Raw genomic sequence first — 25,943 nt, forward strand, 5'->3', positions numbered from 1 at the left:
GCCAACTCCTGCTTCAGTCCTCTTTTACCCCTATAGTAATTAATTACCTTTTACTAATTAACAATTCTTTAAATTTCCCTGTTCAAAAAACTACACTATAGTTTCTGTTGCCTGACTTGGCCCCTGACTGACTGATCTGCCTTGCCACTGACATGTGGTCACTTCCCCTACTACATGCCTTATTTTTGCTCTGGACGTTTATCTCTATATTCTATAAGAAGCCTCAGTTACACAAATGTCCATGTGGGGCTTCCCTGGTGGTGCAGTGGTTGGGAGTCCACCTGCCAACGCAGGGGACATGGGTTCAGGCCCTGGTCTGGGAAGATCCCACATGCCACAGAGCAACTAAGCCGTGAGCCACAACTACTGAGCCCTCGTGCTACAACTACTGAAGCCCGTGCTCCTGAAGCCCGTGCTCTGCAACAGGAGAGGCCACCGCCGTGAGAGGCCCGTGCACGGCAACGAAGAGTGGTCCCCTGCTCGCCGCAACTGTAGAGGGCCCACACGCAGCAACAAAGACCCAACACAGCCAAAAAAACCTGTCAATGTTGAAAAATTCACAGCATCTTCAACCCCATAATTGTACCCTATCAGAATCTTAACCACAATACCATATTCTGATCATAATCTCCTTTGCTTCCAGCCCTCACACCCTCATTCTGACCAAACCTGTTCTCTGAGCTCAGAGACTTCTCTGCTTCTTCTACCAGGCAGCTAGTTCTTCTAAAGAAAATCTCACAACCATAAAGATCCAACAGTCTCCAATTTCAGCAGGCATCTGCATGCCATTTAACATTCCTTTTACAAGCCCTGGTCAGCTCTCTTTCCCATTCCCCTTAGAAGATGAAGCCAACCATTATTCCTTGCCTCAAAACCCCTACTTGCCACCCTAACTTCATTTTAGTGAAATAAATTAACATCTTATCCCTAGAAAACTAAGACCAGGAGGGATCAGAACTTTTCAACTTCCTGACCTCTCCCATAAACCTACCTAAGAGAAATCAAGACATACATCCACACAAAGACTTATACATGAATGTTTATAGCAGCATTATTCATAATAATCAAAAACTACAAACATTCAAAATGTCAGTTATTGGGTAACTGGATAAATAAAATGTGGTATATCCATACAATGGAAGTATTCAGCAATAAAAAAAAAAATTGTGGATACATACTACATGGACAGAGCTTAAGAACAGTATGGTATGTGAAAGAAATCACATGTAAAAGATTACATAAGGTATGATTCCATTTACAGGAAACCTCCATTAAAGGCAAACCTACTGAGACGGGAACCAGATCAGCAGTGGTTTGGAGCTGAGGATGGGAATGGGGAATGACTGGAAAGTAGTACACGGAAACTTCTGGGAGTGATGAAAATATCCTAAAAGTGGACTGTAGTGACAATTATACAACTCTATGCATTTGCTAAAAGAATCATTGAATTGTACACATCCAATGGGTAAATTTTACAGTATATAAATTATACCTCAATAAAGCTATACAGAGTCACTATTATTTCTGATAAGATGGTCAGTGAAGAGCTCTCTGATTAGACAACATTTGAGCACAGACGTTAATAAACTGAAAGGGTAAGTCATGCAAGTATCTGGGGAAAGAGCATTAAAAGAAGGGATAAGCACAAGGGTCCCAGCTGGGGAGCATACCTGCAGATCAGCTAGAACAAAGGAAGAAAGGGGTAGGAAGCCAGATCAGAGAGGTAGTGGGTCAGAATGTGTAGGGCCTTGAAGCAACAATTAGGGATTTGAATTTTACTGACTGAGGTGGTAAACAGTATTTTGAACAAAAGAGTGGCATGATTTAATATTTTTAAGGGTTTACAAATTTTATTAATTTTTTCAAAGAACCATCTTCTGGCTTTGATTTTCTCTTATTTTACATTTGCTTTCTGTGATTATATTCATTTTTTTAATTTTTTTTTTATTTTGGAACAATTTTAGATTTACAGAAAAGTTGCAAGAATAGTAAAGAGAGTTCTCATTCAACATTAAAGGAAAATGGGTTAAGTAACTTCTTACATAACCATGTTAAATTTGTCAAAACTAAGACATTAACACTCATTAAATTACTATTACCTAAACTGCAGGCTTTCTTCAGATTTCACCAGTTTTTCCAGTAATGTATTTTTCCTCTTCTAAGATACAATCCAGAATACCACATTGCATTTAGTGATATATTTTTAAAAGATAATTTTGGTTGCCTATTGAAGACAGGCTATAGAAGGACACGTAGAAGCTGGAAGACCAGTAAGGAACTGCTGTTAACTACTATAGCTGACTAGGAGTATAGTTTTGGTAGTGATGAAGGGTGGTCACATTCTGAATGTATTTTCGAGGCAGAGCTGACAGGAATGGGACTGCATATGGGATGTGAAATATCTTTTTCTTGAGAAATAAAATATGACTACAAGGTTTTGGCCTGAGCAAATGGAAGGACAGAGCTGCCATTTATTAAGAAGGGGAAGACTGATGAATAGATATGAAGGATAGCATAAAAATTCAGTTTCATATATCTTAAATTTGAGATGTCAGACATTCATATAAAAATATCAAGTAATAGACACTTGAATCTGAAGTGATGATCAACATATGTAGGGTATTTAAGGACATGAGATTAAATGAGATCACCTACGATGTGAATACAGAGAGAAGAAGAGGTCCTAGAACTGAGCACCCCGGGCATTCTAATGTTCTGGAGGTCAGGAAGATAAGGAGATCATAAGGAGCTTCGAAGCCACAAGTAAGAGTGAACACAGAGCAGACACTGGAAGTAGGAGAACCAAGAATGTGGTATCCCAGAAGCCATGTGAGTGTTTCAAGAAGGAAGAAACGATCAACTCTATCAAACACGATAGAAAAGTTGAGAAAAAGAAAGACTAAGAACTTATTACTGGAATCCTGATCATTGAAGTCCTTGATGATCTTAAGTGCAGTTTCAGAGAACCGTTGAGAATGAAAGCCTGGTTGGAGTGGGTTCATAAGAGAGTGAGAAGAGAGGAAGTATAAGCAGAAAAAACAGATTAACTTTCAAGTTTTGTTATAAGGAGAACAGAGAAGTAGGGTGATTGCTGCAGGGGGATGTGGATTTTTTGTTTTATTATAAGATGGGAGTATACCCATGGCTCCATCCTTGAACTTTTTTTTTTTTCTCTACCTGCAGTGGTTTTCTTGGTGATCTCATCCAGTTTTATGGCTGCAAAATATTTATATTCTGATGATTCCCCAGTTTATTATCTCCAGCCTGGATCTCCTCCATTAAATTCCACACTCATATCCAACTGCCTACTCAATATCACTACTTGGATGAATAACAGTCATCTCAAACAAAATGTCCAAAACTGAGTTCAGGTCTTCCCCACAAACCTGTTCTTCTCTCAGTTTTCTACATCTCACTAAAAGCAACTCCAAATTTCCAAATGCTCAGGTAGAAAACCTTGGAATTATGCTTCTCTCTCTCTCTCATGCTCCACATCCAATCTATTGGTAAATCCTCCTAGCATTAACTTCAAAATTGTCACAGAATTTCAACCCCGTCTCATCACTTCTGGTCCAAGCCATCATTCTCTCTCCTGTGACTAAAAAAAAAATCTTCCTCATTCATTTGCTTCCACTATTGCCCCCTTCCTCACTCTATTCTAGCCTAGCAGACCTTATACATACCAGGCACACTTCTCCCCCAGATAACCAGGTAGCTTCTTCCTCTCCTTCTCCAGTTCTTTACTCAAGTTCATTTTCTCAATGAGGCCTTCTCTGATTACCTTATTTGAAATTGCAACATTACCCTCCTCTATGTTTCTCTAACAGCACTTACCACCTGATATAACATATACCTTGCTAGTTTATTTTACTCTGTTTCCTCTAACTAGAATGTAAATTCTCTAAAGAGCAAGGATTACAGTTTCTTTTGTCCCCTGCCACATCCTCAGCACCTACAACAGTGCCTTGAGAGAGGAGATACTCAGTAATATTTGTTGGATAAATCAACATAATTATATATTGATAAAAAGTATAACAGTAGCTAGAAATCTGGAGGTCATCCTACACTATTTCTTCTTCTCTTACATCTCATTACCTATCAAAATCTAACCAATTTTATCTACTAAATATTGTTAATCAGTCCCTCCTCTTTACCTGTACCACACTCACTGTCTTTTACCTGGACTACTATCAAAAACTTTCCTAAGTAGTCTCCCTGAAACCAATCCTGCCAAGTTTAAATTTAACTTCCACAATTTGGCCAGAGTGACTTCAGAGCTCAAGACTAAACAAGTCACCCACCCCACCCCACTCCACTTCCTACCCTCTGCTTAAAACACCTTGAATGGCTACAGGAGGGGTCAACAAACTCTTCCTGTAAAATGAAAATAGTAAATAGTTCAGGCTTTGCAGGACATATGGTCTCTGTCCCAAATACTCAACTTTAGTATTAGAGCACAAATGCAGTCATAGAAAATATGTAAACAAATGGATGTGGCTGTGTCCCCCAAATTTTTCTTTACAAGAATGGGAAGTGGACTGGATATGGCCCCCGATCTGGAGAATAAAGTAAAACTCCTTCACATGAATTGTATGGTGGTAATTTATATCTGGCTATTTCCAATTTCATCTTTCAACCTTCACTTCACACTTTGTATCAGAGAAGTGCTTACACTTCCACATATGTATCACACCTATGTACTTTTGTTCACATGCCCTTCCCAACTATCTTCTAGCTAACTCATACTGTTTAAGACTTGGCTCCGGCAGCATCCCTACTTAGAGGCCTTCCTTGAACCTTCAAGTTGGGAGAAGTGCCCCTCATCAATCTCTCAAAGAACGCCAAAACATACCTCTATTCTACATTTACTATGTTGAAATTCTGTTTAAATCTTTCATTGCTAGTTTTAAGTTCCTGGTAGGTGGGGATTAGGTCATTCATTCTCATAACTCCAGCATCTAGCATATAGCAAGTATTCAATAAATGCTTTTTGAATTGAAGTGAAGGTTCCTCTTAGTAATAAAGCTCAGGTAACTCAAGCACTACTGAGAATTTTTGTTAATATGCTGGGTCAGAAAACAAGTTATCAAATATCAACTTCAAGAATATAGTTTAAATAGTCCTTCTAAAATATTTAATCTAATTCCAACATTAGTATTTAAGAGTGTACAGAGAAAAGAATCTTTAAATCATCAAGCCAAAATGTGAATTAAGACTTACTTCAATTTGAAGAGCCAGTTCCACTTGGTTGTGATAAGAATCTAAAAGTTCTTCAACAGGATGTCTGAAATAAAGAAGTTATTGTGGCTGAAAGATACCATATGCAAAAATGATTGTTTTATTCACCAAAATAAGTGCATTCACATCCAAAAGTAACGTCTGAAAACCTGAAATTAATGTTTTAGATGCCACACCTTGTCGTGACTTCTTTATAAGGTTTTTCTATTTGATGCAGGTGTTTGTTTAAATCCACAGGTGTTTCATCATCTTCTGCCTAAATAAACATACAGACAAATGTTTACCAAATAATGAAATCCATTCTTTGGTCTTTCTATTGCCAAATTAAGTAAGGTTAAGCGTATGATAAATTCTTGAAATGAAAGTGACTTTTGAGAACCGAGGCCTCTGCTATAGAGAGAGAATGGAGAGCTAAAAGCACTTTTAAAGATGGCGGACAGCCAAATGAAGGTGGGGTGGGAACCAGATGAGAAGAGATCATCTGAATTTCTGCATTTTTTATAATGATAACCAAATTTCCTTCTACCTTACCTTCAATAAATAAGGCACTGGTCTCTTCAACCATAACCCTTATTATTCAAAATACTCAAAAACATCATGCCTTAAGAAACTGAAAAGAGAAGTTACTAATGATTGTTAAAATGTACTGAGTTTTGTGAAATAGTTTCTACCCAAGTGAAATAAATTCTACCTAACATAGGAGCAAAACCTAGGAAAATAAAGAAAAGAGAAAGTAGAAATGATTGATATTTTTCCTCCTAAAATTCTACCAAATGAATGATTCTCTTTAGAGGTTAAAAGTCATCAAGTGTTTATACAGTAATAAAATGGCCTAATTTCTTGCATTCTATTTTGCTTTAACCTCAAAAGAAAGTACTATAGTTTTAAAACAGAGAATTAGTTTTCATTTTGTGAAAAATAATATATTTTTCTCAGTTTGGTGCAAAGGTCAATGTGGATCTTTTTCTCCCCAAAACCATATTTAGCATTCAAAATCTTTCTTCTTCCTCATTTCTCCTTGACTGACCCTGATGTTTTCATTGTGTAACTTGTGTAAAACTATTACAAGCCAAACTTTTATAATTCCTCCACTTTGATTTTCAAACATGCCTCCAACTCTGAGTAGTATGCTACCTAAACCTCCATGATTGAAAGTCTCCCCCCGGTCTGCTAAAACTCTCCCCACATCTGCTTTATCCTGTAGGGGATAAAGCGTGCCTCACTCCCAGTCAAACCCAAAACTCTCAGAGCACGTACACATTGCAAATTGGCTGATTAGCAATTATTTAGAATTACATATTAATCCAAACTAATATTAATCTAAAATTAATATTTAATAATATCTAAATTAATCTAAAATTATTTAGATTCAACCAAATGCAATTCAGTTACAGGGTACACACTTACTGTTCGGGCCAGATTTTGGCACATTGCGCTGAAGGTCAAAAGTTGTAGTTTAATCTCCGTGTCCCATTTTCGACAGTTTTGAATATGTTCATGACTTCCAAGACAATGATTACTGTTAAAATATATCAATTATTCATCAATGTTATTCTCCTCAAACTAGAAATTATACAGGTGAGAGTAAAATGTAAATTTTACTCATCAGGAATTGAAGAGAATGGTAAAATACAGAGACTTTTTTAACCAAGTGTGAGCATTTAAATAGAGAAATAATTCTACATGAGAAGAGTTAAAGCAAAGAAGAAAGAAGATGAAGACAAACAAGGAAAAAAAACAGGGACAGAGCATTTCTAGTAGGTTCAGAAAAAGATTCATATAATGATTATTTCAGGCAACTAAAAGGAAATCACAACTAAACACTGTGTATAAAGTAATACTGCATGCTACAAAGGGAAAATGGAGTCCCCAATGATGTAACTATTGCCTCTCTGCAGAAAGAAAAACAACTGTAAATTCACTTGTCAACCAATTGCCCACCATTCTTCCCATCTAAGACTATCAGCTTCTTAAGGGCAAGATCCTCTACTGTCTTAGACACAATGTCTTGGACAACGTATATCTTAATATAAGTTAACTGATACAATAAACCAATTCACTAGGACCCAATGTGGTTTTAGATTATAAATTTAACTTGAAATTTTTCTAATTTAATCCATTAAAATGAAATTTCCAAAAATGTTGCTCAATAATTAAATGAATACTTACTTCTGTAGCACTTCCTCTTGACCACAAACTTTAAGAACATAGCTGTCAACATCTACTTGATTCAAGTCATCATGTACCCAGCAAAGGGCTTGCATTATTATGATTTCTACAGTAGAACTCACTGTAAAAGAGTTAGTCATCATTTTCATTGTATACATTCAACACTAAGTATATACCTATTCAGACTGTATGTCTTACAATCTAAAACAGCACTATATAAGAGAACTATAATGCAGGTCACATATGTAATTTAAAATTTTCTAGTAGCCATGTTGAAGAAAGTAAAAAGAAACAGATGAATCTAATTTCAATAATATATTTTATTTAACCTAATATATCCAAAATATCATTTCAATATATAATTGGTATTTCAAAATTACTAATGGGATATCTTACATTCTCTTTTCAAAGTAAGTCTTTGAATTCCAGTGTGTATTTTACACTTATAGCACATCTCAATCTATATTAGCCATATTTCAAGTAATCAATAGTCACATGTAGCTAGTGGTTATCGTATTAGACAGGGCAGATCTAAGCTAAGAAAGCCACCTCTGTTTTACAGACTCCTCCAAAAAGGATGACATTTAGCAGTGCCTAGCAAACAATTATTTAAACCAAATCATAAGGAAAAAGAATCACCATTTTAAACATTTGACATTTGCCTGGTAAATTATCCAATGAAGAATAACAATATAGAAAGTAGGAAGTATTATTCAATTATCATTCTTCACAATAGCTGGATACTAAGATTACAAACCATTAAAAACTAAAGTAACCTATTTCTATACTTAGAGCTTTTATGTTCAACTTAGAAGACAGTGACTACATTCAGAATTCATGAAAATTAACAGCTTGGCAGAAAAGGCCATAAAACCTCTATCTAATACAAGAGCTACATTTCTGAACACATTTATATGTATCATAACAGTTATTATTTAAACACACAAAGCACTTCTACTATAAAATGGTTACATTTCTTAAAAGAGATGTACACTATAAATGTGCACATTTATGAAGCACCAAACAATAGGCATTTGATATATTTTTAAATGAATCAGATCTTGATATATCAAGTCAAAATTTGATACAAATCAAAACATTTGCTATCAATGCTTATCTATGCTTATTTCAATCAAGAAGCTTATTGACCTTACTTTCCTTCAATTTTAGTATTAATTCTTACTGCATACGATTCCCCAAACCAAAATTTAAGGTATGTTTAAAGAGAATAAGTCTTCCTTTAGAATATAAAGAATAGGACTATAACTAGCCTTGCTAGCTAATGCTTTTGGGCTTTGGCCAAGAGCCACTGATTAACCAAATTACTCAGCATCTTTCAGAGAAATATGTGGTTATAAAAGTAAACTGTTTTTTCTCTAACCCAAACCACAGAACTATCCATATGAACGCCAATTTCTAGAAAGGGATAACTAATGCATGTTAAGTATTTTACCCCCCTCCCCCGACACACACAGAGATTTTTAAAGGATACCTAATGATAACTGAGTCCGTTTATTAAAAGAATGATAACATTAACATTTTAAACATTTTCTCCCTAATCAGAGCAAAACAAGATCGTTGGGGAACTATGAACCTACCATCGCATGTAAAGGTAACTGGTAGCTGAAATCCTTCAATTTCAATGGAGACCTTCACGCTAGCATTTTCTCCACATATGTTTCTTTGCACTGTGACTGGACTTAACAAATAGCCTGGATTTGTGCAGTGATTGGTATATGGAAAACTGGTCTTCAATCTATTCACAAAAAAACAAGAAATTAAATTCTTTTTTTGAAAGCTGCATTTGAGAGCTCTGAACAAGGCTTTGCATGCTTATAGCCATTCAATTCTGTGTTACTGTCCAATTCTAGAGCAGCTCAGGAGAAATGCAATGAATGGACCCCTGTCAAAACTCCAAAACACCGGCATTTGCCTTTTAAAAAACAGAATCCAAGGAAAGAGATTAAGTACTGCCAGGACCGCTTTGGTAACACTATCAACATCAACAAAACACACACTGGATACACAGCATTAAATGAGGTTCTCTGCTTCAGATTTTTGGCTAAACAGTATAATTTCACAAAATGTACATTTTTAATGAACCACTGACAATACAGGTGATAGACCTAAATTGTAATTGCCAGAGGGATGAAAAGTTTGTTGTCTTTTTAAAATCTTTTTTTCTGACATCCTTTTTCCTACACAGTTTTTGGTTGTTAGCATGATAGAAAAACATAGACAATGGGTTTTTACAGTGCTATGAGGCCTTTATTCCCTCAAAGTGATTTCTAAGACTTAGGGAATGGCAAAAAAATTGCCTGTGAAGTGTTCTTGGTATTCATAGTAGCAAAATAGTTTAAATTTAAATATATAAGGCAGGTGTATGGCTCATCTCCAGATAGCACTTCTATTATCTGAAGACAAAGGAGGATTTGATGCCTTCTTTAAGCCTGTGGGCTTCCCTTAACTGACTTTTTTCTGGAAGTTAGAAGACAAACTCCACTTCTCCCATCTGCTTTTCACAGGGCTATAAACGGAATGAATGCTGGAAGTTTTATCTATTCGCTCTGTAGAGATTAAAATAATCAAGTTATAGGAACAGAATAAAATAGTTTGAGTTGACAATAAGAAAGGTTCTGGAGAGGCAGGCAGCAAGTGTAACTATTTGTGCACTACTGCTAGAGTCAGACTTCCCAAGTTTAAATCCTGTTTGTACTACTTACTAGCTGTGTAATCTTAGGCAAGTTATTCAATCTCCTTGTTGCTTCAGTTTCCTCTTCTATAAAATGGGGATACTACTACTACTAACTTCATGGGGTTGTTGTGAGAATTATGTGAATTAAGTTTATAAGGACACTCAGAACAGTGTCTAGTACATGGTAAGCGTTATAAGCATCTCGTCAAATAAATGAATAAATGAATAAATCTGGTTTCTGCACTGTGATCTTAAGTGCCACAAAGGATCCAATATTAAAAAGAAATGTAATTGAAAAAAAGGTAATAGAAAGTAATAAACTTAAATTGATGTTGGAAATGCACCTTTAGATATGGACACATTACCTTCAAATATTTGATTGCTGCCAAGCTTACCCCTCTGTAACACAATGACAAGACCTTCACAGGACCCAGCCTAAGATTTTTTATTGTTTCTCACATACTTGGTATTCTTGTTTCCTATGAAACAAGAAATACCACATGAAATAAGATACTCACAGCAAATCACGTAGCTAACTAATATATAAAACGGTAAAGAACTTTATCTATATCCAAGGAAGCCTTCAATTTTCAGAAATCCTTAAGGATGATAAAAGGAAAATCAGAAATTCCTGATGACAGTTCAGAAAACAAGAATTTACTGGACAAAAATTCTAGTGATAAAAAGTTACATATAAAAATGAGGGTTTTGGGCTTCCCTGGTGGCACAGTGGTTAAGAATCCACCGGCCAATGCAGGGGATGTGGGTTCGAGCCCTGGCCCGGGGAAGATCCCACATGCCACGGAGCAACTAAGCCCCTGAGCCACAACTACTGAGCCTGTGCTCTAGAGCCCGCGAGCCACAGCTACTGAGCCTGCGTGCCACACAACTACTGAAGCCCGTGCACCTAGAGCCCATGCTCCGCAACAAGAGAAGCCACGGCAGTGAGAAGACTGCGCACTGCAACAAAGAGCAGCCCCTGCTCACCACAACTAGAGAAACCCCGCACACAGCAACAAAGACCCAATGCAGCCAAAAATAAATTAAAAATAAAAATAAATTTATTTTAAAAAATGAGGGTTTTTAATTGAATTGACACTACTTTATAAGAAACTTGAGTCAGCGTCATTTAGAATAAAATTAACTAAATGCAGAGGTAAAAACCTACAGGGAATCCTTGGGATCAAGACATTTTTGTAGAATATAAATATTACATTGGAACCATATATGAGGAAAGGAAATTAAAGGCTATTCAGAATGACAAGTGTAAAGTGTAGTTTTTCATCTTACCCTAGGGGACCACAAATGAAGCAGAAAAAATTTCCACTGGTATCTAACATTCCTCTGAGAACTTTCTCTGGACCTATGTAACTAGTAGATACAGCAAGTTTTGTCAATTATGATGAGTGTGAAAGGAAAGAAATAAAAGAAATAAAAACAAGAAAAATGCAGTAATAATTAAATGTCCCGATTCAAAGTATTTTACAGAACTTTAAACTGAAAGTGACCCTTGAGATCACTAGTGCAACTCCCTGATTTCACAGAAGCAAAAAAAAACAAGGCCTAGAAGTAGGCTTAACTGTAAACAAATATCATCCTGACAATCTTACACTAATGTCATAGCTGAATTAAAATAATGAAATTAATCATTTTAGGAGATTTCAAAAAATGAGGCATTTACTAAGAGTATAAACACTTGTTTTTAAAATCTGCACACTGGAAAAAATAGAAAGTGACATTAATTTCTTCAAGACATCAAGACTTCTCCTGACTCCAATCTCCAAGGTCAGAGGGGAATGAAAGAATTTTCTAGAACATGGCTTCAAAAACACCTCTCCCTCTTACTTCTCTGAAACATTTGTTGCAATCCCACTCTAACAGAAATAAATTACAAAAAGAATTCATTGTCTCTAGTTCATCTGAGGTTTTAATATTACAGAAGCCATTTGTGTGTGTGTGTGTGCGCGCGCGTGTGCACACATAAATAAAAATGATCATTTTAGCTTAGTGGCAGAGTTTGTGTAAATAACACTAAGATTCAAATGCAGAAGAAAAAGGCAGATCACAGAGAGCCTAATTTCTCAACATGCAAAGCTTAAATGCAATAGTCACTCAACACAGTCTAATAGACAAGGTTTGTTTGGAAAGAAAATTTTAAAAACTCGATGAACACATATCAGATTAATACCAAACCATTAAGATAAAACACATACCAGATTAATACCAAACCATTAAGATAAAAGATTATTTCTAAACTGTTAACCACACATACATAATGGTATAATGGAATAAAGGCACAGGTAATTTCTAACACATGCAATTTGCATTCTCAGTCACCTAAATGTCTCTTCTATTTTAAACGTCTACTGAAAAATATGAGTTTTAAAAACACAGTTAAGAGTAACCTTTGGGCTTCCCTGGTGGCGCAGTGGTTGAGAGTCCACCTGCCAATGCAGGGGACGCGGGTTTGTGCCCCGGTCCGGGAAGATCCCACATGCCGCGGAGCGGCTGGGCCCGTGAGCCATGGCTGCTGAGCCTGCGCTCCGCAACGGGAGAGGCCACAGCAGTGAGAGGCCTGCGTACCGCAAAAAAAAAAAAAAAAAAAAAAAAGAGTAACCTTTTCAGGAAAGAAAAAGTGACTCTACTGATATTTTTCTTCTTTTTTTTCCCTAAGGTATCCTGAAGAAAAGGAATGCTGGTTAAAAGGTGACACACAAGAAGATAGAATTTTAATGAAATGTTACCAATAGTCTAGAAAATCTAGTTAAATATAATAAGTCCCATATCATAAAAATGATGAATATACTCGAAAATGATCTGGGAACCCCAAACTCTGCTTTGCTTAAACCACACTGGGGAAAATACTGGATTCAGAATAAATCTCCCAGTAGTGATCTACTTTTCCTTCTTTTTTTAAAAAATAAATTTATTTATTTGTTTGTTTTTGGCTGCATTGGGTCTTTGTTGCTGCGCACGGGCTCTCTCTAGTTGCCGTGAGCGGGGGCTACTCTTTTGTTGCAGTGGGTAGGCTTCTCATTGCGGTGGCTTCTCTTGCTGCGGAGCACGGGCTCTAGGTGTGTGAGCTTCAGTAGTTGTGGCATGCAGGCTCACTAGTTGTGGCTCACGGATTAGTTGCTCCGTGGCATGTGGGATCTTCCCGGACTAGGGATCGAACCTGTGTTCCCTACATTGGCAGGCGGATTCTTAACCACTGTACCACCAAGGAAGTCCCTACTTTTCCTTCTTTTGATAACAGATCTCATCCAGTTGGCCACAATGTTTGTTGTTCCACTCCCTCCTTCCGTGGGATTTTTCTATCTGGTGCTGACTGAAAGGACTCTCTCCTTTCTGTTAACAAGACCATTAGAATATCAAAGTCTAAGCTATCGGTGGTTATATTCCCTGCCTTCAAAACTCCATCTCTAGTAGAAGCCAACATGCATGGTGAAAGGGCCCAGGGAGAAAAGGGAGGAAGAAGAAGAGTCCAAAGGGAGTAGGGATCAATTACAGTGTATGAATTCCTGGATCTTGCTGTCACTGAGCTCTGCCCCATCCTCGCCCTCTTTCTGCTATACGGGTTTGTGAACCAATACATAACCTTCCTTGATTTATGCTAGTTTAAGATGGGTTTCTTGCACTCATAACAGAAGTCCTCACTAATACAGTGAAATGATGGAAAGAAAACACACCAAACCAGAGGTAATGGAGACCTCGCTCTGTTACAGACTAGCTGAGTAAACTTTGGTAGGTAACTTCTCTGAGTCTCAGTTTCTTCATGTATTAAGAACACTGGACACATTTAGGATTAAAAGAACATTTTAGAAATGCATTTTTCTAACCTTCAGAAAATATATTTGCTCCTCTAATCTTGCTTGTTATATCATCTCTTAATTCTAAGTAGGACAATATTTTGAATGCTAGAAAGTTTATGGCAAAACTAAGTCTCCCTATAAAGGCAAAAAAGGCAGGGACTTCCCTGGTGGTCCAGTGGTTAAGAATCCGCCTGCCAACGCAGGGGATATGGGTTTGATCCCTGGTCCGCGAAGATCTCACATGCCATGGAGCAACTAAGCCCACACGCCACAACTACTGAAGCCTGTGCGCTGTAAGGCCCACGCACCACAACTACTGAGCCTGTGCACCTAGAACCCGTGCTCCGCAATAAGAGAAGCCACTGCAGTGAGAAGCCCACGCACCTCAACGTCTGCAGCAATGAAGATCCAGCACAGCCATAAAAAAAAAAAAAAAAGGCATTTTCTGGGCTTCCCTGGTGGCGCAGTGGTTGAGAGTCCACCTGCTGATGCAGGGGACACGGGTTCATGCCCTGGTCCGGGAAGATTCCACATGCCGCAGAGCGGCTGGGCCCAGTGAGCCATGGCCGCTGAGCCTATGTGTCTGGAGCCTGTGCTCCGCAATGGGAGAGACCACAACAGTGAGAGGGCTGCGTACCGCAAAAAAAAAAAAAAAAAGGCATTTTCTAATTCTAATGAAACTTCTATGTTTAAGCCATATTCTCCCTCGGTAATAGACTATCAGAAATCTACTGTCTGACCTCAATTTTTTCTTCTAAATACTCAGAACACTAACAGGTTCAACTGTAGTTTGTGTTAATGTACCAATTAACTGATTGTTTTGACATTTTAGCCACAGGGAGAAAATAGTTAAAACTTAAAAAATTTTATAATTAGTAGCACTAAGCTGGTTAAGATAAATTTTAAAAAATTACTTAATAAAAAATCATCTTTATAAAGAAAAATTCCTTACTTTGTAATGGATTGACAAAAAGCTGCCACTTCCTCATTCTGTACTTCAATTTCTTGTAGAAGAGAACTTTCAGCTGGCAAAGTACTGGTCCCATTTGGGCCTTTCTGTAATGAAAAAGAGTGTTTTTATTTTAAAAGTTAAAGATCCCCAAAACGCTAAATAGCATATAGCACAAACACATTTTTATAAAAACATGTACAAAAATATGGAGGTAAAATAAATCATATCAGTAACAAAGTTTTAAAGTATGGATTTCTATCTTTGTAAAAGTAATGCCAACTAAGTCTTTTTTTTTTTTTTTATTTTGGCCAGGCCGCATGTCATGTGGGATCTTAGTTCCCTGACCAGGGATTACCCTGCGCCCCCTGCATTGGAAGCGCAATCTTTAACCACTGGACCGCCAGGGAAGTCCCAAGCCTTATTTTAAAGTTCATTGGTTTTACTTGCTCAGAAGTAGAAATAGGCCTGGGAGTCTGGACTACTACCCTGCACCGAGTCCTCCCGCTGCTTTCCCTGCTGTCCGCCCCCCTTGGCTCCGTGATGCTCGTGGACCTCAACAAGCAGTCTGGGCCTTTGAGCCTGCAGGAAGTGGATGCGAGGCCGCAGCACCCACTGCAGGTCAAATACGGCGGGGCAGAGGTTGACAAGCTGGGTAAAGTGCTGACACCCACGCAGGTGAAGAACTGGCCCACCAGCATTGCATGGGATGGCCTTCATCCAGGTAAACTGTATATTTTGGTCTTGACAGACCCGGATGCTCCCAGCAGGAAGGACCCCAAATACAGGGAATGGCACCATTTCCTAGTGGTCAACATGAAGGGGAACGACATCAGCAGTGGCACAGTCCTCTCCGATTATGTGGGCTCTGGGCCTCCCAAGGGCACAGGCCTTCACTACTACATCTGGCTGGTTTACAAGCAGGACAGGCCACTGAAGTGTGATGAGCCCATTCTCAGCAACAGATCTGGAGACCACGGTGGCAGATTCAAGGTGGCGAATTTCTGCAAAAAGTATGAGCTCGGGGCTCCAGGGGCCGGCACGTGTTACCAGGCCAAATGGGATGACTATGTGCCCAAACTCTACGAGCAGCTGTCTGGGAAGCAGAGGAAAGCCAGGAGATGGACATCGTCCCAGAGTTCCCAAGCAGTGTTTCAGTTTAGTGATGCATGTAGATTTCTTCTCTTCCCCCTGCCCTGAGGCCTGAGCAGTAAGATTTAGGTTTAGGGTGTCTTTTCCTTCTGCCTGTTCTCTATAATTCTAGGGGGTTTATGTTTTGATCAAATTTGAACTCCGTTTTGGTGGGGGATACTTTGGTACTAGGATGGGGTCATCAAAATGTTAATATAACAACCCAGACGTTAAAGAGGAAAAAAATTCTGGTAAAAAGACGAGGTCTGCAGTATTAGAACAGAGCATCAAAGAATCTTTAAGGGAGGTTGAAAAAACGAAAAGATTGATTGCCTCTGCCTTTGTGAGCCCGAGCCCAGGGCTGTGTGTGATGGCATCTTCTGGCATTTGTTTTCAGGGCCCTGTCTCTCACTAAGACAACCAGGGGCTGGCATGTCCGCTAGCCCCCAACGTGATACATCTCAGGCTGGTTATTGGCTGTCAGTGTCCCGCTCTGGTTCCTTTAAAGAGCAATACTGGAAAAAGCAATAGGGAGAGAGTCACTTTGCTGTTAAAGCTTGGCCATCTAGATGAGCTGCGGGGCTGAGTGAGAGGTCATCAGAAATCCGAAAGTCTGTACGTGTTAAATTGATCACTCGTCGGTGTAAGAAAAGCTGGTCTGGAGTTGCTGAATGTTGTGTTAATTCTGCTACTTGCTTATAGTTGAATAAAAATAAAAACATGTGTAGATGGAAAAAAAAAGTAGAAATAGGCTGTACTTTGTATCAGTCAATAAGAATGGAACGCTAGAGACATTTCCATTCAAAATCTTCCAGAAATGAACACTTCAGAAAGTTAACAGCTGAATGAAATTAAAGGACTAGGCTCTGTTTTAAGAAAATGAAGATATCAAGCCCATTTGGGACTCCTCTAATAAACCAGGAATTCTATATATTCAACTTAGGTCTCAAATTCCAAGAAAGCATCTGGTTCTTTATATAAGAGAATGAGTTTTAGGAGTTAGTGGGCATTTTCTATGTTAATAAACTTGTACAAACACCCTGACATTCCTTCAAAAGTTAAGTTTATGTCTGATCAAAATTTGTGTGCAACATTTAGGAAGATAAATTCACTACCCAAGCACAGCCAAGCAGCAGAGTCCATTTAGAGGTGTTTTGACTTACTACGTAAAAATACTTGATTTAGCACAAATTCCAAATGTAAATTTCCTTTAAAATTAAAATGGGAACATTCTCAATTAAAACTTGAGTGAATGAGAACATAGTGTATAAATTTCAAGAGCTGTAATGGATTTCCATAACCATGACAAACAAGGTTTTGTCAGAAAATTAAACTGAAAATTCAGGACAACTCCTTTACTAATTTACTGCTTTTATAATGTGGCAGAGCCCCTTCTGCTAGAATGTGATATGTACATGGGGAAGTGGCCAGCCCTGAGTTCTAGAAAAATCGCTACTACAAATAACAGAGCTCATGGGAAAAATAGAGTTAAGGCAGACTACTCAAAAATCGGTGTAATCGGGCTTCCCTGGTGGTGCAGTGGTTGAGAGTCTACCTGCCGATTCAGGGGGCACGGGTTCGTGCCCTGGTCCAGGAAGATCCCACATGCCGCAGAGCGGCTAGGCCCGTGAGCCATGGCCACTGAGCCTGTGCGTCCGGAGCCTGTGCTCCGCAACAGGAGAGGCCACAACAGTGAGAGGCCCGCGTACCACAAAAAAAAAAAAAAAGTGTAATCAAAGCCCTAACTAAAACAATAAGTCTTTACAGAAACACTAGTGCAGTTAAATCTCCACTTGAATTTGCACCTTGAATTATGGTCTTTGATCCTCTGAAGCCTCCTTAAACCCTGGAGCTCCTGCTTCCTAATTTGTTATATGGATTCTGAAGGGCATTTGCTTCTAGCGAAGACCAATTTCAATGAAGTTAAAAATATACCCCAGGATGTACACTTCTTCACCAAAGTTCTTAATGCAAACAGAAATGTCTTCTCAGCTTCTCTGTCTGCACTTACTGTTTCATCAGAATGCTTAACCCTGTGAAATGTGGAACTGTTCTTGTAGCCACCATTTTCACTTCTGCAGAACTTTCAGTGTTTTCCTAATATTTTCCTGCATTACTAAGATATTCCCTTTAACTATGAGAGTTTGTTCTAGATTGCTTTGAAATGTTGATATGCTGGGAAAGATTATTTTTGAACGAATGCTACCTCCCCATTATACTGACATCAATCCCATATTTACCAATTACAGAAGTTAATCTGTGTTACATAAACAAGTATCGTAGCAAATAGAGCATACTACCTGAAAAATGGATTTTTATATTTCTAAAGAAATCCTCTGGTTTGCCACTCCAAGTTTGCCACAATCTAATCCAATAGTATTTCCCAGAACTTCCCAAGTGAATATTATGTCCAAGTTAGTTTGACTCATATCCTGTTCCTATGAAACACAAACTGAACTATCTTGCCTCTGAATCTGTTTGTCTTCAATGTCTTCCTCCTAACCTTCCCTCACAACACAAGTCAAAGATCTATTAATTTTTTAAGGCCCAATGGAATGCCACTTCATCTACAATGTCTTCTATGAATATTCAGTATGAAGCATTTCTTCCCTCCTAGAATTTCTAAGTACTTAGTCTGAACCAAACACCGGTATCATTACATCCTGTTTTATATTTGTCCTAATGTGAAAGCTCCTTGAAGACAAGAATCAAATTTAACTGAATTTCATATTTTTGTAAAACTTTATATCCAGTTCATAAGGAACCGAACCATTGGTTCAATTTGTTAAATGTTCTGCTCCCTCTAAAAACAAGTTAAAATTTACTTCCATAGAACCAATGAATTTGCCATAGCAATCATAAAACAATGAAAAAATATAAGGCACTATGTAGTTCCTTCAACTGTCTCCTAAAAAGAACAGCAGTAATTTTCATAATTAATATCTGATTCTATAAAATAAGTATTTTTCTAATTATTATTATTATTAAAAATAATATCTAAATTACAGTGAGATACCACCTCACACTCACTAGGATAGCTACTATTAAAAACAAAAAACAGGGCTTCCCTGGTGGCGCAGTGGTTGAGAGTCCGCCTGCCGATGCAGGGGACACGGGTTCGTGCCCCGGTTCGGGAAGATCCCACATGCGGAGCGCCTGGGCCCGTGAGCCATGGCCGCTGAGCCTGCGCGTCCGGAGCCTGTGCTCCACAACGGGAGAGGCCACAACAGTGAGAGGCCCGCGTACCGCAAAAAAAAAAAAACACAAAAAAACAAAAAAACAAAAAAAACAAAAAACAGGACTTCCCTGGTGGCGCAGTGGTTGGGAGTCCGCCTGCCGATGCAGGGGACACAGGTTCGTGCCCCGGAGCGGCTGGGCCTGTGGGCCATGGCCGCTAAGCCTGCGCGTCCGGAGCCTGTGCTCCGCGGCGAGAGAGGCCACAATGGTGAGAGGCCCGCGTACCACAAAAACAAACAAACAAAAAAACAGAAAACAACAAATGTTGGCAAGGATGTGGAGACACTGGAACCCTTGGGCACTGTTGGTAGTAATGTAAAATGGTGTAGCCTCTGTGTAAAACGATGTGGTGGTTTCTCAAACAATTAAAAATAGAATTACCATATGACCCAGCAATTCTACTTCTGGGTCTATACCCAAAAGAATTGAAAGCAGGTATCAAAGAGATATTTTTACACCCATGTTCATAGCAGCATTATTCACAATAGCTAAAACATGGAAGCAATCCAAGTATAAACCAACAGATGAATGGAAAAGCAAGCAAACTGAGGTATACAGTGGAATATTATTCAGCCTTAAAAATAAAGAAAATTTTACAATATGCTACAATATGGATGAAACTTGAGGACATTATAAGTGTATAAGACTGTCACAAAATGACAAATATTATATGATTCCACTTATATGAGGTACTTAAGAGTATTCAAAATCATAAAGACAGAAAGTAGAATGGTGGTTGCCAGGGGCCAGGGGGAGGGGAGAATGGAGAGTTACTACTTAATGGGTATAGAGTTTCAGTTTTACAAGATGAAAAGTTATGGGGATGGTTGGTGGTGATGGTTGCACAACAATGTGAATATATTTAATACCACTGAACTGTACACCTTAAAATGGTTAATCTGGTAATTTTGTTATATGTATTTTACCACACAAAAATATATCTAGCAATTACTGAGCATTTCTTACATGTAAGGTTCTGCTGTAAGAAATTTAGTCATGTATGTATGTGTGTGTGTGTGTATATATATATGTATGTATATATTATTTATTTCTCACAAAGCTCTAGTAGGTGGGTAACATTACTATTATCCCCATTTTACAGATTAAAAAATGAGGCACAGAGAAGTTAACGAGGCACATGAGGTCACATGACTAATATAATCAGAGTTAGGATTTCAACCCAGGCAACCTAACTTATTCACTATGCCATTCTAGTACCTCACAACAAAGTCTCCTGAAAAAAAAAACCTTTAAAACACGAGAGAAAAACAGCATTGTGACCTTTGCAGGAGCAATGCTATAAAAAATTCGTATTTTTGTTGACCTAGTAACCATCTTTCCTTCTTTAACTCTGTCTGTTTTTCATGTTCCACTTATTAATAGATTTTGAATCTCCTTAGTGGCATTTCTAGATGCTTTTTTTTTAAAACCAAAAAAGTATTTTTTACAGTGCCTTTCATGTATTAGGTCCTTCCTTTCAAGCAAGTTATAAGTTTCAATTGATGGTGACAGAAATAGATTATAATAACTAATTATCTAGTCATACATCAAGGTAATAATAGAATCTGGAAAATTAACACAAATGTTCTGCTCACAAAGTAAAAAACAGCTGGGCTGCCAATGATTTCATCCTTACATTAACATTAGCATTTTTTTGTTTTTTTCCACTCTTTCTGGAACCAAAAACAATTTTTTAAAAAATTTCACACCTATTCCCTCAACTCTTGCTCCTGATCCCTTCCTCAAAGTCCAAACAACTTAAGCATCAAATCATCTCTTTCCTCCACTGATCTTGCACAAACTTTTATGCAGCACTCCCGGCTTTCTATTACATACTGCAGTTATATGCACATACATTTTGTCTCCCCCTTCTAACCCGAGTTCTTTAAGGATGAGGTCTGTGAATGGTTAATATTTGTAGCCCACACATTTTGTCCTCAAATTTTTTTTTAATTTTTTTAAATAAGAGCCTTTCTTTTTTTTAAATATTTAAACATTTATTTAATATTTATTTAAGACCCAGCTTTGCCGGGTCTTAGTTGTGGCATGCAGGATGCTCATTATAGCACACGCGATCTTTTAGTTGCAGCATGTGGGCTTCTTAGTTGTGGCATGCGGACTTCTTAGTTGCGGCATACAAACTATTAGTTGCGGCATGTATTCAGGATCTAGTTCCCCAACCAGGGCCCCCTGCATTGAAAGTGCAGAATCTTACCCACTGGACCACCAGGGAAGTCCCCTCAAATATTTTTCAATGAATGAAAGAGGCAAATGATAATAAGAAAAAATCACTAATGTCATTATCCAATATATGAAACAAAGAGGTTTGTGGGGGAAGATACTGAGTTCTCTAGTAAATATTTTGGGTTTGGAAATCCATGGAGATGTTTGGTCATCATCTAGAAATACTCTATTACAAAATTCTATTCCAGAGCTAAAGACAAAGAACTGGGAATCATCCAATTTCTGCACTTTTCTACAGGGAAATTTCTCTCTGCTAATTGTTGTCAGCATCTATATGGATCACTGACAGAGCAATATCCCAACCAAACGGACTTTGGGTCCAAGTTCCATCAAAAGGAAAGTCTCTTCAGGAGGCTGAGGAATACCTAAGGGACTGCACCTACTGGACATCAAGCTGGGACATCTCTTTATACACATATGAATGGAGAGAGAGAGATTTATTATAAGAAATTGGCTCATGTGATTATAAAGGATGCCAAGTCTCAAGACCTGCAGTCAGCAAACAGGAGACCCAAGAGAGCTGATGTTATAGTTCTAAGTCTGAGTATGGCAGGCTCAAGACCCAGGAAAAGCCAATGTTTCAGTTTGAGTCCAAAGTCAGGGAAAAAACCCCAATGTTCCAACTCAAAGGCAGTCAAGTTGAAGGAATTCCCCTTTTTTGGTGGTAGGGTCAGCCCTTTTGTTCTATTCAAGCCTTCAACTGTTAGGGTGAGGCCCACCACTTTAGGGAGAGCAATCTGCCTTTACTCAGTCTACAAATTCAAATATTAATTTCATCCAGAAGCATCATTACAGACATACCCAGAATAATGTTTGACCAAATGTCGGAGCACCCCATAGCCCAGTCAAACTGACACATAAAATTAATCATCACTGCATCTCAACCATAGACAGCCAAGGAGTCTAGATCAGTAGCTTTCAAACTCTATCTCAGAGCCTCAAGAATAAAGCACTGACCGAGAGAGAACAGATATATTAAAAACAACCAAAAACAAAACCTTGGGGGAGTGCCTATATTTAGAAACTAGACAAGGAAAACGATTCAAAGATTACAGGAGGAAAACTAGGAAGTAGATTTAACTACGGCAATACAAGAGAAGTTTCAAGAAAGGAACGTGGTCAATTGTTGCAAATGAAGCAATAAGGATGGACAGTGAGTATGGTCACTAGATTGGCAATTAGTATTCATACTACCAGAAACAAGTTTCTGCAATATAGTAGGAACAAGAGAGGATGTTGAGGGACTGGAAAAGCAGTAAGTACAAATTCCACTTTGAAGAATAATTGTAAAAAATACTTTGGGGAGACAGGAACAAGAAAAGAGGTGAAAGAGTTAAGTTTGAGAAAAGAGAAGGAATATCTCTTCCCTGCAAACCAGAAAGAAGAGGCAAATAAATCTGAGGTGGGCAAGTGCATACAAAGAATAACCATAACTTCACTATTTAAAAAAAAAAAAAAAAGGTAACTGGAAGTCCTAGCCAGAGCAATCGGACAAGAAAAAGAAGAGGAATCCAAATTGGAAAGGAAGAAGTAAAATTGTCACTGTTTGCATATGACATATGATACAGAGAAAATCCTAAAGATGCCACCAAAAAACTGTTAGACCTAATAAATGAATTCAGTAGGATACAAAATTAATATATAGAAATCTGTTGTATTTCTATACACTAACAAGAACTGGCAGAAGGAGAAATTAAGAAAACAATCCCATTTACAGTTGTGTCAAAAATATTATAATAAAATACCTAGGAATAAATCTAACCAATACAGGTAAAAGAACTGTACTCGGGAAACTATAAGATACCGATGAAAGAAAGTGAAGATGACACAAGTGGAAATATATACTGTATTCATGGATTGGAAGAATTAATATTGTTAAAATGGCCATAATACCCAAAGCAATCTACAGATTCAATACAATCCTTAACAAAATACCAATGGCAGGACTTCCCTGGCAGTCCAGTGGTTAAGACTCTGCGCTTCCACTGCAGGTGGCACAGATTCGATCCCTGCTCAGGGAACTAAGATCCCGCATGCTGTGCAGCACAGTCAAAAAAAAAAAAAACACCAAAGGCATTCTTTACAGAACTAGAACAAACAATTCTAAAATGTGTGTGGAAACACAAAAGACCCCCCCAACAGTCAAAACAATCCTGAGAAAGAAGAACAAAACTGGAGGTATCATGCTCCCTGATTTCAAACTACCCTACAAAGCTACAGTAATCAAAACAGTATGGAACCAGCACAAAACCAGAAACATCAATTAATGGACCAGAACAGACAGCCCAGAAATAAACCCACACTTACGTGGTGAATTAACCTATGACAAAGGAGGCAAGAATATATAATGGGGAAAAGGATAGCCTCTTCAATAAATGGTGCTGGGAAAACTGGACAGCTACATGAAAAAGGATCAAACTGGACTTTCTCTCACCATATACACAATTAAATTCAAAATAAATTAAAGACTTAAATGTAAGACCTGAAACCATAAAACTTTTGGAACAAATCAGGCAGTATGCTCTTTGACATCAATCTTAGCAATATTTTTTTGAATATGTCTCCTTAGGCAAGGGAAACAAAAGCAAAAATAAATAAATGGTACTACACCAAACTAAAAAGCTTTTGTACAGCAAAGCAAACATCAACAAAATGAGCAGGTGGTCTACTGAACCGGAGAAGATATTTGTAAAGGATACAGCTGATAAGGGGTTAATATTCAAAATATACAAAGAACTCATACAACTCAATATCAAAAAAACAATTTGATTTAAAAAATGGCATTTTTCAAAAGAAGGTATAGTGGCCAACAGACACATGAAAAGATGCTTAACATCACTAACCAGCAGGGAAATGCAAATCAAAACCACAATGAAGTATCACCTCACACCTGTCAGAATGGCTATTGTCAAAGAGACAGCAAATAACAAGTGCTGGTGAGGATGTGGAGAAAAGGGTACCCTAGTGCACTGCTGGCAGGATGTAAATTGATACAGCCACTATGGAAAACAGTATTTTTTTCCGCAAAAAATTAAAAATAGAACTACCATATGATCCAGCAATTCCACTTTTGGGTATTTTTGTGAAGAAAACGGAAACAGTAATTTGACAAGATACATGCACCCCTATGTTCACTGCAGCATTATTTACAACAGCCAAGATATGGAAGCAACCTAAGTGTCTACTGACAGATGAATGGATAAAGATGTGGTATATACATACAATGGAATATTACTCAACCATTAAAAAAAGAAAAGAAATCTCACCATTTGGGACAACATGGATGGACCTAGAGGTTATTATACTAACTGAAATAAGTCAGACAGAGAAATACCGTATGATTTCATTTATATGTGAAACCTAAGAAGCAATACAAATGAATAAATATAACAAAACAGAAACAGGTTCACAGATATAAAGAACAGAGGGGAGGGACTTCCCTGGTAGTCCAGTGGGTAAGACTCCATGCTCCCAGTGCAGGGGGCCCAGGTTTGATCCCTGGTTGGGGAACTAGATCCTGCATGCATGCTGCAACTAACACTTCGTATGCCACAACTAAGAAGTCCACATGCCACAACTAAGTCCCAGCACAGCCTAAATAAATAAATCTTTTTTTAAAAAAAAGAAGAAGAAAAAGAACAGAGGGGAGGTCAGGGGCGGGGGTTGGGAGTGGGGGAATGAAACAGGTGAAGGAAATTAAGTGGTACAAACTTCCAATTACTAAATAAATGAGTCAGGAGGATAAATGTAAAGCATGAGGAATACTGTCAATAATATTGTAATAACTTTGCATAGTGACAAATGGTAACTAAACTTATCATGGTGATCATTTTGTAATGTACAGAAATGCCAAGTCACTAAATTATGTTGTGCACCTGGAACTAACAGTGTTGTAGGTCAATTATAATTCAATTTTTTAAAAAGGTAGTGAGGTCAAGGAGAGGTGGAAAGGGTAAATTAAGGGTTTAAGGAAAGTGATGCAGGTTTGCAATAATTCACAAAAACTTATCAGTGCATACTCTATAAAGCAGTTATAAGAATATGGGAGGGCCTTCCCTGGTGGCGCAGTGGTTGAGAATCTGCCTGCTAATGCAGGGGACACGGGTTCGAGCCCTGGTCTGGGAGGATCCTCCCACATGCTGCAGAGCATTTAGGCCCGTGAGCCACAACTACTGAGCCCTGCGCGTCTGGAGCTTGTGCTCCGCAACTAGAGAGGCTGCGACAGAGAGAGGCCCGCGCACCGCGATGAAGAGTGGCCCCCGCTTGCCGCAACTAGAGAAAGCCCTCGCACAGAAATGAAGACCCAACCCAGCCAAAAATTAATTAATTAAAAAAAAAAATGAAACCATGTCCAAAAAAAAAAGAATATGGGAAAGCTTTACACCTAAACAACTCCCAGGTTCATGCCATCTTACCCCAGAAATTAGATGGAACACCAAGTTTTCAATAAATGTATTTTAAGCATTAA

At 38.2% G+C, this 25,943-nt stretch overlaps 1 protein-coding gene and 1 pseudogene across 6 annotated transcripts in view; one reads left to right on the forward strand and one right to left on the reverse strand.

The window, feature by feature from the left end:
• Positions 1–25,943, reverse strand: part of PIK3C2A (phosphatidylinositol-4-phosphate 3-kinase catalytic subunit type 2 alpha) — a 113,108-nt gene that overhangs the window by 50,457 nt on the left and 36,708 nt on the right. For all 6 annotated transcript variants that reach the window (XM_073808648.1, XM_019948312.3, XM_019948314.3 and 3 more), the window contains 6 exons: positions 14,867–14,970; positions 9,006–9,163; positions 7,408–7,528; positions 6,646–6,757; positions 5,415–5,494; positions 5,221–5,284 (listed from right to left, as the gene is read on the reverse strand). In XM_073808648.1, the coding sequence (XP_073664749.1) occupies positions 5,221–5,284; positions 5,415–5,494; positions 6,646–6,757; positions 7,408–7,528; positions 9,006–9,163; positions 14,867–14,970 (639 nt within the window). The remainder of the gene's footprint in view (positions 1–5,220; positions 5,285–5,414; positions 5,495–6,645; positions 6,758–7,407; positions 7,529–9,005; positions 9,164–14,866; positions 14,971–25,943) is intronic.
• Positions 15,407–16,063, forward strand: LOC109552241 (phosphatidylethanolamine-binding protein 1 pseudogene; annotated as a pseudogene).

This window comes from Tursiops truncatus, chromosome 8, assembly GCF_011762595.2.
Source record: "Tursiops truncatus isolate mTurTru1 chromosome 8, mTurTru1.mat.Y, whole genome shotgun sequence".
NCBI lineage: Eukaryota > Metazoa > Chordata > Mammalia > Artiodactyla > Delphinidae > Tursiops > Tursiops truncatus.